Source organism: Oncorhynchus kisutch, linkage group LG7 (genome assembly GCF_002021735.2).
Source record: "Oncorhynchus kisutch isolate 150728-3 linkage group LG7, Okis_V2, whole genome shotgun sequence".
Lineage (NCBI taxonomy): Eukaryota > Metazoa > Chordata > Actinopteri > Salmoniformes > Salmonidae > Oncorhynchus > Oncorhynchus kisutch.
In genome coordinates, this window is record NC_034180.2 from 45,277,948 (window position 1) to 45,292,603 (window position 14,656).

General features: G+C 42.0%; 2 protein-coding genes across 4 annotated transcripts; both read right to left on the bottom strand.

The window, feature by feature from the left end:
• Positions 1 to 4,071: 4,071 nt before the first annotated feature.
• LOC109894657 (akirin-2) lies at positions 4,072 to 6,919 on the bottom strand. Of its 3 annotated transcripts, none has more exons than XM_020488291.2 (6): positions 6,526 to 6,919; positions 6,207 to 6,405; positions 5,593 to 5,727; positions 5,182 to 5,331; positions 5,006 to 5,077; positions 4,072 to 4,840 (listed from the first exon to the last, which is right to left on the bottom strand). In XM_020488291.2, exons 2-6 carry the CDS (start codon positions 6,379 to 6,381, stop codon positions 4,830 to 4,832), a joined length of 543 nt encoding a protein of 180 aa, XP_020343880.1. In that variant the 5' UTR covers positions 6,382 to 6,405; positions 6,526 to 6,919; the 3' UTR covers positions 4,072 to 4,829. The 3 variants fall into 3 exon arrangements, with proteins under 3 accessions (XP_020343880.1, XP_020343882.1, XP_020343881.1); XM_020488293.2 differs by having other exon boundaries at positions 6,724 to 6,887; XM_020488292.2 differs by having other exon boundaries at positions 6,648 to 6,887.
• Positions 6,920 to 10,891: 3,972 nt separating this feature from the next.
• LOC109893984 (cannabinoid receptor type 1A) lies at positions 10,892 to 13,938 on the bottom strand. Its single transcript, XM_020487200.2, has 2 exons — positions 13,722 to 13,938; positions 10,892 to 12,574 (listed from the first exon to the last, which is right to left on the bottom strand). Exon 2 carries the CDS (start codon positions 12,528 to 12,530, stop codon positions 11,133 to 11,135), a length of 1,398 nt encoding a protein of 465 aa, XP_020342789.1. The 5' UTR covers positions 12,531 to 12,574; positions 13,722 to 13,938; the 3' UTR covers positions 10,892 to 11,132.
• Positions 13,939 to 14,656: the final 718 nt, after the last annotated feature.

Here is a 14,656-nt window from a genome sequence, read left to right on the forward strand (position 1 = left end):
GTTTACACTGAAAACATTTTACCATCCCCAAAATGTTTTCTATAATTAAATGTTGCATTGCTTTGTCCTCTTTTCTTTAAAGAACCACTGCACATGTCGATTGGCGTGTTTTTCTGTGCTCATTAGAAAAAAACAAGATGTCAGTCTTGAAGGTGTGTTTCCTGACCGATTCCATGTTTGGTTAATGAGGTTTCAACTCAAATGTTATTGGTCACACACATTTTTAGCAGATGTTATTGCGGGTGTAGTGAAATACTTGTGTTCCTAGCTCTAACAGTGCAGTAGTATCTAACAATTCACAACAATACACACATCTAAAAGTAAAATAATGGAAATAAGAAATAATACAGTACCAGTCAAAAATTTGGACACCTACTCATTCAACAGTTTCTTAATTTGGACTATTTTCAACATTGTAGAAGACATCAACACTATGAAATAACACATAGAATCATGTTGTTAAAAAAAAAAGGTTTAACAATTCAAAATATTTGATATTCTTAAATGTAGCCACCCTTTTCCTTGATGACAGCTTTGCACACTCTTGGCATTCTCTAAACCAGTCTCATGAGGTAGTCACCTGGAATGCTTTTCCAACCGTCTCCGAGTTCCACATATGCTGAGCACTTGTTGGCCGCTTTTCCTTCGCTCTGCCGTCCAACTCATCCCGAACCATCTCAATTGGGTTGAGGTTTGGTGATTGTGGATGCCAGGTCATCTGATGCAGCGCTCCATCACTCTCCTTCTTGGTCAAATAGCCCTTACACAGCCCGAAGGTGTGTTTTGGGGTCAATGTCCTGTTGAAAAACAAATTATAGTCCCACTAAGTGCAAACCAGATGGGATGGCGTATCGCTGCAGAATGCTGTGGTAGCCATGCTGTTTAAGTGTGCCTTGAATTCTAAATAAATCACTGAGAGTGTCACCAGCAAAGCACCATCACACGTCCATGCTTCACCGTGGGAGCCACATATGCAGAGATCATCTGTTCACCTACTCTGCGTCTCTAAAAGACACAGCCGTTGAACCAGAAATCTTACATTTTGACTCCTCAGACAAAAGGACAGATTTCCACCGGTCTAATGTCCATTGCTCGTGTTTCTTATTGGTGTTCTTTAGTAGTGGTTTCTTTGCAGAAATTCGACCAAGAAGGCCTGATTCACGCAGTCTCTGAACAGTTGATGTTGAGATGTGTCTGTTACTTGAACTCTGTGAAGCGTTTATTTGGGCTGCAATCTGAGGTACAGTTAATTGCTGATTTCTGAGGCTGGTAACTTACGAACTTATCCTCTGCAGCAGAGGTAACTCTGGGTCTTCCTTTCCTGTGGCGGTCTTCATGAGAGCCAGTTTCATCATAGCGCTTGATGGTTTTTGTGACTGCACTTGAAGTTCTTGACATTTTCCGGATTGACTGACCTTCATGCCTCAAAGTAATGATGGACTGTCGTTTCTCTTTGCTTATTTGAGCTGTTCTTGCCATAATATGGACTTGGTATTTTACCAAATAGGGCTATCTTCTGTATACCACCCCTACCATGTCACAACACAACTGATTGGCTCAAACACATTAAGGAAAGAAATTCCACAAATTAACTATTAACAAGGCACACCTGTTAATTGGAATGAATTCCAGGTGACTACCTCATGAAGCTGGTTGAGAGAATGCCAAGAGTGTGCAAAGCTGACATCAAGGCAAAGGGTGGCTACAATGAATAATCTCAAATATATTTTGATTTGTTTAACACATTTTGGTTTACTACATGATTCCATATGTGTTATTTCATAGTTTTGAAGTCTTCAATATTATTCTACAATGTAGAAAATAGTACAAATAAAGAAAAACCCTTGAATGAGTAGGTGTGTCCAAACTTTTGACCAATACTGTATATATTAGGACAAGCAATGTCGGAGTGGCATTGACTAAAATACAGTAGAACAGAATACAGTATATACATATGAGATGAGTAAAGCAGTATGTAAACATTATTAAAGTGACTAGTGTTACATTATTAAAGTGGCCAGTGATTCCATGTCTATGTATATAGAGCAGCCTCTAAGGTGCAGGGTTGAGTGACCAGGTGGTAGCTGGCTAGTGTTGGCTATTTAAGTGTTTGATGACCTTGAGATAGAAGCTGTTTTTCAGTCTCGGTCCCAGCTTTGATGCACCTGTACTGACTTTGCCTTCTGGATAATGGCAGGGTGAACAGGCTGTGGCTCAGGTGAGGGATGTCCTTGATGATCTTTTTGGCTTTCCTGAGACATTGGGTTCTGTAGGTGTCCTGGAGGGACAGTGTGCCATCGGTGATGCGTTGGGCAGACCGCATCACCCTCTGAAGAGCCCTGCAGTTGCGGGAAGTGCAGTTGCCCTACCAGTCTGTGATACAGCCTGACATGATGCTTTCAATTGTGCATCTGTTATAGTTCGTGAGGGTCTTAGGGGCCAAGACAAATTTCTTCACCCTCCTGAGATTGATGAAGAGCCGCTGTTGCGCCTTCTTCACCACACTGTCTGTGTGGGTGGACCATTTCAGATGGTCAGTGATGTGTACGTTGAGGAACTTGAAGCTTTCCACTTTCTCCACTGCAGTCCCGTCGATGTGGATAGGGGCGTGCTCCCTCTGCTGTTTCATGAAGTCAACGATCAGCGCCTTCATTTTGTTGACATTGAGTGAGAGGTTATTTTCCTGGTACCACTCCACCAGGGCCCTCACCTCCTCCCTGTAGGCGAACTCGTCATTGTTGGTAATCCGGCCTACTACTATTGTGTCGTCTGCAAACTTGATGATTGAGTTGGAGGCGTGCGTGGCCAAGGAGTCTTGGGTGAACAGGGAGTACACTTGTGGGGTTCCTGTGTTGAGGATCAGCGAAGTCGGTGTTGTTGTTTTTTACCTTCACCAGCTGGGGGCAGCCCATCAGGTAGTCCAGGATCCAGTTGCACAGGGCAGGGTTCAGACCCATTGCCCTCTAGCTTGGTGGGTACTATGGTGTTGAAGACTGAGCTATATTAAATTAACTGCATTCTTACGTAGGTATTCCTCTTGTCCAGATGGGTTAGGGCAGTGTGATTGCATCGTCTGTGGATCTATTGGTGCAGTAAGCAAATTGCAGTGGGTTTAGGGTGTCAGGTAACGTAGAGGTGATATGATCCTTACTAGCCTCTTAAAGAACTTCATGGTGACAGAAGTGAGTGCTACGGAGCAATAGTCATTTAGTTGTTACCTTTGCTTTCTTTGGTACAGGAACAATGGTGGACATCTTGAAGCAAGTGGGGACAGCAGACTGGGATAGGGAGATTGAATATGTCTGTAAACACTCCAGCCAGATGGTCTGCGCATGCTCTGAGGACGCTGCTAGGGATGCAGTCTGCCTGGCGAGGGTTAACACGCTTAAAATGTCTTAGGTCGGCCACGGAGAATGAGAACCCACAGTCCTTGGGAGCAGGCTGCGTCAGTGGCACCGTGTTATCCTCAAAGCGGACGAAGGAAGCAAAACGTCAGTGTCTGACCCCCAGAATGAATTTAAGAGAACTCAAAATCTGTAATTAATTGACATTTTAGTAGCACAATTTTACATTAACTAGGGTGTTTGGTGCAGTATTTCTCAAGTAACAAAAGTGTGCAACGTGTTGTCTTATGTAAACAGTTGGAGCTGCTGTGCAGATCTTTCATACGGTCTATGCTATTGGATAGAGAGCCATTAACGCAACTGTTCACCCCATGTTAGTGGGCAAATAGACATCGTCAAATCAAAACCCAACCTTCATTTACCTAACTCCATTTACCAAACTCACGTTTTAGACGAGACTTTATGACCAAACGATCTGACCAAACGAGACTTTATGACCAGACTACATCCTATTTACATGTAGTCTTTGGATCTAGAATAACGGTTTCTGATTTATTTTGAGGCCACGTTTGCTGTTTTCAAAGGCATTCATGGTTTTAAAGAGAGTTGCACTTTAATTTGCAGTGGCGTCACAATTTAGCAGCGGCGGTGTGCCGTATAGGGGAAACACTGGTAGTACTTGACTTAGAGCATTACCCTGTTGTGACAGCATGAAACTTTTAAATCATAAGCCTTAAAACATTTTATTGTTTGGTTTTCCACTAAGTACATAGGTTTGAAAGTAATACCAGGAAAACAAATATGACAAAATAAAATAAACATTTTGAAAGGGGAAAAAATAATAATATCTAACTTACACTTTGTAAAGTCCCATACAAAAAAAAGTAACTGGTGCATCCACATATTCTCTTCTCCAAACTGTACTAACTTGCATCTTCCACTTGCTCATAGATTGACCAGCAAACCTTACATGGATTTCTACATTGCTTTATCTCATATATATATATATATATATATATATATCATAAACCTAGGAGGTTTGCTGATATATTGACATATTGATATATATATAAAAAAATATATATATATCAATATATATTGAGATATCTCTCTCTATATATATGATATATATATCAATATATCATATATATATATATAAATATGATATATATATATACATGTAACAAAGAAATAAAACAATGAATAAAGTTTGGAATTCCTTGTAAGAGTGAGGCCTTATCGATACAAGTACAGCAGGAGAAACGTAGGCCACTGGTAGAGAGGGCCTATACATTTACATTAGGAAGCACCTAGCTGCTTGCGAGAGAGAGTGATAACCACTGACAACGGCTTATAAACCTTTGCCCAAAGGAGAAATATGGCACAGTAAGAAAAGTTTAAATAAACCAAATCTCTTGCGGTGATTTCCCAAGATTTAAACTTGATAGCTTGCAGCAACAGGTCACCTGGCAGACTGGGACGCTTTCAGGAAACATCTGGTGAAGAAGGGATAAAAATAGATAAAAACAGAAAACCAACCATGTTACCATAACCTTTAGAGGTTTTCCATTCAGGTGTAACGGTAGCCTTCTTGCATTCCACAATGGGATGGTACATGCACTGAGAATCTTATATAAAAGGGAGAGGAAAATAAAACTCACAGCTTGCAGGTTGCTCTCCAAATCTTCTCATCAACTGGTCATGTGTAAACTTCACAAAAGTGTCATATTGTTCTGTAATAGAAATGTGGGAGGGAGGGGTTTAATAAGTTTAACTGTAAAAATCACATACCACCTTATGTTGCACTTTCTGAATCCTGTATTTTGACAGTCCACACCTGCCAACTTGGAAGTCATGGTCTCCTCATATTCCTCCCGAACTTTATCTTCACGCTCCTTCAGTAGACGTTCACAAATAATTCCAACTTGTCTAAGAGTAAATAAGGGCTGTTCTTTCCTTGATGGAGAAGAACCTCCAGCCGATGTGCCTGCAGATGACACAAGGAGAGAAATGAGGTCTTTTGCATGATGAGGGGGGGGGTCTAGTTCATCCTGCACTCTGGATCTCCCCTCCTCACCTAGGTTTAGGATTTGAGCTGTTCAATTCCGGTCCTGGAGGGCTACCTGGTAGTTCATTGCACTCAGGTCTGAATTAGTCTCTCAGAAGCAGAAGATGGAAACAAGAAGTGTTTTTGGCCCTCAAGGACCGACATTGAACCTGGCTAGGCTAACAGTACACTACAACAAACCTGGCATACTGGATCCACCTAGAGGGGGTGGAGCCTCTGGGGAGTAGCAACCCTCTGTCTGTTGGTAAACTCCATCGATGTGTTTTCTCTTCTGAATGCGCTTGTACTCCTGCTTGATGTTGTTCAGAATTTTCTCTTGAATGAGATAGTACACAGCATGAGTCAAAATCATTCAGGGAGGAAGTTAGTCAAACAACTTGTCACATCTAATGGAGGCCTCACGTTATAGTGCAATCCTTATAGCTCCTATTATGCTGTGTAACACAAAAAGGGTCAAGATGACAACATGGGAAGATCTCAATTGCATACACCTCGCGTCGTCTCCTTCTCAAAACCCATTGGATGAGAAAGTCTGCGGTTTCAGAGGTTGCAATAAGTATGCAATTGAGATGCTATATCGACATCATGTTATCTTTTCAAGATAGTTACTCATGTTATTGCAGCATATCTACCTAACTATTGGCTAACATCTAATATGGTCTTGGAAAATAGTATGCTAAGTTAAGGGTTAGCTGGCAATGCAGAAAGCTAGCACACTGGCCTGGGTAGCTAAAGTTAGATGTATGGTACCGAATTGGGTTTATCCGGTAAATTAGTTAACTAACGTTAATTACCAGCTGATAGTCTTGACGACACCTCTCCAAATGGTGACGGCTCCATGCGAAGGTATTTCCGTGGGGATGAGGAGGATGATGGGGAAACCGGGATACACCTTCTCCTTTTAGGCGACGTTGGACTCATCAATGGATCAAACTCCATGGTTCTTTTCAGGGTCGCTCCACACGCCATGATTTTGATTTAAGGAGGGTCCAGCTACAAAGAACGAACGAGGAACAGTGTATAGTAGCTAATGCGAAACAAAAGAAAATGGCTTTCGAGATAGGAAGGAGCTTATTATCCCGATTATGTATTTTCAGCTAGCTGGCTAGTTACCTAGCTTTGCAACTTCGACAAGTCCAGGAAGGAGTCTTGCGACTGTTGTTGGCTAACGTACAGTAACGTTATTAGGTTAGGCTAGCGTTAGCCTACAAAATCAAATGAAAACAAATTCCCACCTTTCCGGGGAAAAGTTGCCCTCCCTTCCTTTCCGACGCTCGTGTATCTTTGACGTTTGTTTCACTTATATCTTACCTCTAGTTGAATGTCCTTAGCTACGTTATAAATTCAGACGAAGCTATAACAACCTGCCTACCAGCTTGAAAGCCAGCTAGCTTCTTGTTTTTGATCTCCGAGCCGTCTGGTTCTAGGGTTGAAGACGTCAAAAAATTGGAGCGCATGCCGGTGGGCATGCGCTGATGATGGTGGGATTTGTAGTGCAGTCAAGACAGAGGTGGTGGTTTGTGTGGTTCGAAATCACATTTAATCATTTTCGCTGCTATAATTTATTGGTGCTGCCATGATTTTGCGCTGCTATAATTTATTGGTGCTGCCATGATTTTGCGCTGCTATAATTTATTGGTGCTGCCATGATTTTGCGCTGCTATAATTTATTGGTGCTGCCATGATTTTCGCTGCTATAATTTATTGGTGCTGCCATGATTTTGCGCTGCTATATCTATATACATTAGCAGTAGGCCTGTTCTTCATTCACATTATTGTTACATTATTGGAAATTCATGTATTTTGTTAGCCTTTGCCACTTTATTTTGTTCTGCAAATCAATGGGCCCATAATGTATAATGGATTGTTACACTTATACGTTTTTTTGCCTTTTCTGTTACATTTTTTTCACTTGGGGTAAAAACGTTGTGGTTTTACCTTTCTAACCAGCCCCATCATACTATACTCTGATTCCACAAGAGGGCAGTACAGAACCTCACACAACACGGCACATCGTCCCATGTGCCACTGCCAACTCTTTCTCCTCCTCCAGAGACTTAAAAACATACCACCAAAGCCCATATCTGATATAAGGGAAAGGGGGGTCCTAGTCAGTTGTACAACTGAATGCCTTCAGTTGAAAGGTGTCTTCCTCATTAATTTAACCCAAAACCTCTGAATCAGAGAGGTGCGGGAGTTGTCAACATCCACGTCTTCGGTGCCCGGGGAACAGTGGGTTAACTGCCTTGCTCATGACAGATTTGTACCTTGTCAGCTCAGGGATATCGTACATGCCTTATGAGTATTGTGTAAATTTGACTTTATTCAGAAGCTTGGAAACCAAACCATACACAGGTGTTTGAATGGGGAAACGACAATACTTTTGAATATACATGCAATATTTGCTCATTTTTTATCTTAGCAGAGAAAACTGAAAAATTCAAATTCCTCTGGTTTTATACTTACTTAAAGATCTTCTGTTGATTTGACAGTTCTTGGTTGGTGAAACAATATATATACAAAAGTATGTGGACACCCCTTCAAATTAGCGGATTCGGCTATTTCAACCACACTAGTTACTGACAGATGTATACAATCAAAGAGCTCAGTGACTTTCAACGTGGCACCATCATAGGATGCCACCTTTCCAACAAGTCAGTTTGTCAAATTTCTGCCCTGCTAGAGCTGCCCTGGTCAAGTCTAGGAGAAACAACGAGAAGTGGTAGGCCACACAAGCTCACAGAACAGGAAGCGTGTAGCGCGTAAAAATCATCTGTCCTCTGTAAATTGTCTGTCCTCGGTTGGATCAGAAGCAACATCAGCACAATAACTGTTTGTCAGGAGTTTCATGAAATGGGTTTCCATGGCCAAGTAGCCGCACACAAGCCTAAGATCACCATGTGCAAAGTGTTGGCTGGAGTGGTGTAACGCTCACCGCCATTGGACTCTGGAGCAGTGGAAACCCATTCTCGTTCTCTGGAGTGATGAATCATGCTTCACCATCTGACAGTTCAAAGGATGTATCTGGGTTTGGCGGATGCCAGGAGAATGCTACCTGCCCGAATGCATAGTGCCAGCTGTACATTTTGGTGGAAGAGGAATAATGTTCTCGGGCTGTTTTTCATGGTTCGGGCTAGGTCCCTTAGTTCCAGTGATGGGAAATCTTTATACTGCAATACAATTCTAGATGATTCTGTGCTTCCAACTTTGTGGCATCAGTTTGGGGAAGGCTCTTTCCTGTTTCAGCATGGCAATGCCCCCATGCACAAATCGAGGTCCATACAGTAAAATGGTTTGTTGAGATCGGTGTGGAAGAGCTTGACTGGCCTGCACAGAGCCCTGACCTCAACCCCATCAAACACCTTTGGGATAAATTGTAACGCTGACTGCAAGCCAGGCCTAATCGCCCAACATCAGTAACGACCTCACTAATGCTCTTATGGCTGAATGGAAGCAAGTCCCCTCAGGAATGTTCCAACATCTAGTGGAGGCTGTTATAGCAGCAGAGGGGGGGACCAACTAAATATTAATACCCATGATCTTGGATGTTCGACGAGCAGTTGTCCACATACTTTTGGTAATGTAGTGTAGATGATGACATTTTTGCTATAAGTACAGCTGCAATAGAAGACGGCTATTGTTTTTCTATTGATGTGTTCAGATGAAAGCATTTGTGTACATGATATACATACATTGCTTATTACTAAATTAGTCTGGTCTTAAATAAGATGAGTAACTACACAAATACAAAATGTTTTTTCTCTCTCTGGAGTGTCATGAGATAAGTTCACAAGGTGCTTTCCTGAATATTTTTATTGAATCAAAACAGAAATTAAGATGTTCATTCACAGAAAAATACTTAACATATATGAAGAGATGGAGGTGGGGGGGGCGTAATTAATACATTACATGTCTTTATGGTTGTGGTTCTTCTTTGGGGAAATCTGTCTCCCAGTTAGTTGAAATAATGTGACTCATTGAAAAGATGTACATTATCTACTCTTGTATGGAATAACATGACCCTCAATTATACATCATTTAAAAAATAAGGCTATCAAAACAGTTTCACAAAACATACTTTATGACAAGAACTACAAACCATCACAATGTAATAATTTATAGTATAATTTACAGTTGAAAGAGCAGCCAATTTCACCTAGAAGCATTTTAACGCCTCAAACCATACAGTCAGGGCAGATCAGCATGACACTAAATACACAACTGTACAGTTAAACAATGCTTATTGTCACTATTTCCCTATGAAAATAAATTAATGAAGTGGTTCTGAAAACATTGAATTACGCTGAACAAAAATATAAATACAACATACAACAATTTCAAAGATTTTACGAAGTTACAGGTCATATAAGGAAATCAGTCAATTGAAATAAATAAATGAGGCTCTAATCTATGGATTTCACATGACTGGGAATACAGATATGCATCTGTTTGTCACAGATGCTTTAAAAAAAAAGGTAGGGGTCTGGATCAGAAAACCAGTCAGTATCTGCTGTGACCACCATTTGCCTCGTGTAGAGCGACACATCTCCTTCGCATAGAGTTTATCAGGCTGTTGATTGTGTCCTGTGGAATGTTGTCTCACTCCTCTTCAATGGCTGTGCGAAGTTGCTAGATATTGGCAGGAACTGGAACACGATGTCGATCCAGATCGTCCAAAACATGCTCAATGGGTGACATGTCTGGTGAGTATGCAGGCCATGGAAGAACTGGGACATTTTCAGCTTCCAGGAAATGTGTACAGATCCTTGCGACATGGGGCCGTGCATTATCATGCTGAAACATGAGGTAATGATGACTGGCACGACAATGGGCCTCAGGATCTCGTCACGGTATCTCTGTGCATTGAAATTCCCTTCGATAAAATGCCATTGTGTTTGTTGTCCGTAGCGTATGCCTGCCCATACCATAACCCCACTGCCACCATGGGGCACTCTGTTCACAACGTTGACATCAGCAAACCGCTCTCCCACACAACGCCATCTGCCTGGTAAAGTTGAAACCGGGATTCATCCGCGAAGAGCACACTTCTCCAGCGTGCCAGTGGCCATCAAAGAAGCCGGATGTGGAGGTCCTGGGCTTGCGTGGTTACACGTGGTCTGCGGTTGTGAGGCTGTTGGAAGTACTGACAAATTCTCTAAAACAACGTTGGAGGCAGCTTACTGGCAACAGCTCTGGTGGACATTCCTACAGTCGGAATGCCAATTGCACGCTTCCTCAAAAATGGAGGCATCTGTGGCATTGTGTTGTGTGACAAAACTGCACATTTTAGAGTGGCCTTTTATTGTCGCCAGTACAAGGTGCACCTGTGTAATGATCATGCTGTTTAATCAGCTTCTTGATATGCCACACCTGTCAAGTGGATGGATTATCTTGGCAATGGAGAAATGCTTACTAACAGGGATGTAAACAAATTTGTGCACTAAATTTGAGAGAAATAAGGTTTTTGTGTGTATGGAAAATGTCTGGGATTTTTTATTTCAGCTCATAAAACATGGGGCCAACACTTTACATGTTGCATTTATATTTTTGTTCAGTATAATAATCGACATTATTTTATGCTACAGCTACATAGACTTCAAAGCTCAATTTAAAGTTCATGGTTGGCAAACTTTCTGGGCAGCGCTAATTGGGGTAGTGTCTATTCTAGATTAATTCTTCACAGTTGATACCTTCACAGTCACATGATGGCAGAAAGGTTCTCAGACCATCTCTGCGGAGACCGACAGGGTGACTTTGGCCACTTTTACAGTGGTGTTTGCATAGCTAGCCGTGGATTTGTAGGCTGTGCCTTTGATGCTCCTGCTATGGCAATCAGATTCAGCACTGTTGTCCAGTGGTTGAGAAGATCCCCTGCACGTCCGGCAGATGTTAAGGAAGGCCCGGCGCAGGTCCTTACTCCTCAGTGCATAGATGACGGGGTTGACGGTGGAGTTGAGCAGGCAGAGCATGCTGCAGAAGGCAAAGACCGTCTTGATAACGTTGTTCATCTTCCAGAAGAGGTCGTAGACCATGATGGCTAGCACAGGGCCCCAGCAGATGATGAGGACCACCAGGATCAGCACCAAGGTCTTGGCCAGGCGGATGTCCATGCGAGTCTGCTCGGGTCGCATGGTCTGAGCCTTGGTTCCATCTGCCGTGTAGACAATGATGCTCTTCTGGGAGCTGCGGCTCATCATGCGCACAGTGTGGTGGTGGGCCTTCCACAGGATGAACATGTAGGCGTAGATGATGAACAGAAGCAGCACACTGGTCATCCCTATCCAGAACATCAGGTACTTCTCGTCGATGAGCGGGAAAATGTCTGAGCACACCGAGTTCAGTTGCTTACAGTTCCAGCCCAGTAGGGGGAGAATCGCAATGATGATGGAGATAGTCCACATCATGCAGAAGGCAATGACAGCCTTGTTCTTGGTGACAATCCGCTTGTAAGCCATCGGCCTGTGGATAGAGATATAGCGGTCGATGGCCGTGAGAAAGAGACTGCCCACAGAGGCAGTGAAAGAGGCGATGACTCCACTGAGTTTAAATAGAAACACATTGGGACTGTCCTTCCGGTGCAGCACATGGAAGTCCAAGAAACTGTACACAAATATGACACTGCCCAGAAGGTCGGCTACAGCCAGGCTTCCTATGAAGTGGTATGAGGGCCGACAGCGCAGGATGTGGGACTGGAGGATCACACACAATACGATAAGGTTCTCCAGCACTGTGAAGGTTCCCAGGGTGAGTGCCATGACCGCTACTACTAACTGCTGGCTGGGGGTCAGAATCATGAAGCACTCCATGTCTACAATGTTCTCCCCGCATTGGAGAGAACCCCCGACCTCCCATCGGGTCCCATTGCCAAGCATTTCAGAGAAGTTGGTCGGGTAAATGGAGTTGCCATTATAGATGAGCTCCTTGTCCCCAGGTACTTGTACAGGGAAGGAGTTACTAAGTGGGGCAGAGTGAGTCTTCTGTAAGTGGAATCCAGTCTTGGCGAAGCCAGAATCAATGGACGGGTCATCATAGCTCACATCGTTGGAGCCAAGATACTGCAAACCAGTAGTCATTGTTCGGAAAGTGGTGTCAGCTATTCCATCCAGAGCAGACTTCATGGCTACTCAGCTGACTGGTAAATTATGTAGCATTAGATGCATGTCTAGACAGAAAAGAGAGTTCAAGAACATTTTGAAATCATTAATACTTTCTATTATTTGGTCAGTTTAATTGTGACAAATGTGGGGGTAGGCAAATGTGTATGTATTTAACTGTGGGGGATTTTAACTGTGGGTGATATAGGAATGTTGCTGGGTGACATTATTGGTATCCCTGTACCAGCCAGCTGACTCTACAGCAGATGTGTCTCAGACAATAGTGAGAGAATTAACAGTCAATGGCAAATGATTGAGACCCATATCTAACCTTCGGTGCTGCCCCCAGAACAAAAACATTGCATTAAGATGCCAATGTAGGTTAATCTTTCCTATTAATTAAGGGGTAATACAGGATTAGGTTTAAAAAAATAATGATTCAATGAATGATGCATCAAAGGAGGTAGTTATAATCTCTCAAGAGAAGAGTGAATTGATTTTGTAGAATCAATCTATAGATTTTTACAGGACGACTTTTTTCTCTCAGACTCTTATTATATGGCTCAGTTTATACACTGCCCCCATCCCCAATACAAGAGTAAATATTGGACTATAACTATAACCTTCCTGTAGTCTATTATACGTATGCTAAAATGTTTATCCTATTCTACTGAGCTATTTACTTTTTGTTCGTATTCGTATCTTTTATTATTTCTTATTGTTTTTGCATTGTCGAAAAGGAACCTGCAAGTAAGCATTTCGTTGGACGATGTATACCATGCGTATCCCGTCCATACGACTAACGAAACGTAAAACACATAGATAAGCGGCACATAACCCTGCCATTTGATCATGAATAGGACTAGATCTGTACATTTTGTTAGGAAAAATTACAATAACCTACATATGTTTTTCATTCATAAAAACAAGTAGACTAATGAGAATATTTGATAAAACATTGTCATGCGGATGTTTATAGATAGGCAAAAAGAATTCTGGTAGTGATGTAGGCTATACAACAATGTGACGATGCCCCCTGTCCCGTTTATGAATTAATAAAACAGACCAACAACAAGGAAGGTAATGGAGAGGCTGCAAGCAAGTAATTAGACTTGATAAAATCTCACTAAGGGTACAGTAAAAACAACACATTATTAGATTATGCATTAATGGCACATTTGTATTCCATTTGAGTAAACAAAAAATAGTTCTTACCTTCATATTCTTTGCACAATGAATTTGCGTTGTTCCATATGCCAGATTTAATTTATGACATAAAGACAAGAGGAAGTGTGTCCACTAATCCAACCTCAGGAATTGTATTATATTGATGTCAACAGTTGCTTTTATCAAAGTGTATCAAATCGTTTAAAATGATTTTTAGCAGAGTGAACGTGTCATAATGAGCCTCGCATCCCTGTATAGTAACAGAGATGTGTCTGTCTGTCTGTCTGAGCTACGCAATTATTTTTTTTTATAAGGATTCGCTTTGTGCGCTTCTGTGTCACGTGCTCCGAGGTGCCACAGCGCCTTGGACCAGAGTAGTGCGCTCGCGTCGCATCCTACATTCACGCTCACTCAGTAACGAGACACTCCATCATTTTGAACCCACACCCCATCATCATCGACCAGCGTGATTCAGGAAAACGAAACTATTATTCTATTTAATGTTAAAACACTATAATTTATTTCGTAGACCTATTTTCATTACTATTGTAGTTTAGACTCTCACTTCAACCTATAAGCAATTATAACCTCCTCCCAGCTTCTCAGGGTTAGGCTGTGTGTGTATGTATGATGTACGTATGTTATTGTATGCATGCAAATGTCACTGATGTGAGAGTATACCATTTATTTTGACTGGCAGAAATGCATGATGCCTAATAGCCTGGAAGGAAAGGTAACCATTAAGGGCTAAGCAATATCCAGCCAGTGTTTTATATATTTAACCACATGTAGCATAGGATGAAATGCCTTGTATATCTTGCCAGTGTATAGAAATAGTAGGAGCTGCAGAGGTGTCGAATGAAGGTGGGTGAGGTGTGTAGTGGGACAATAGCAGAGAATAGGCTATGTCTCTGGTAAGTGGGTTATCTGAGTCAGCTGCCTATCATCATGTGCCCAATTCCAATTTAGGAAATGATGCCTTT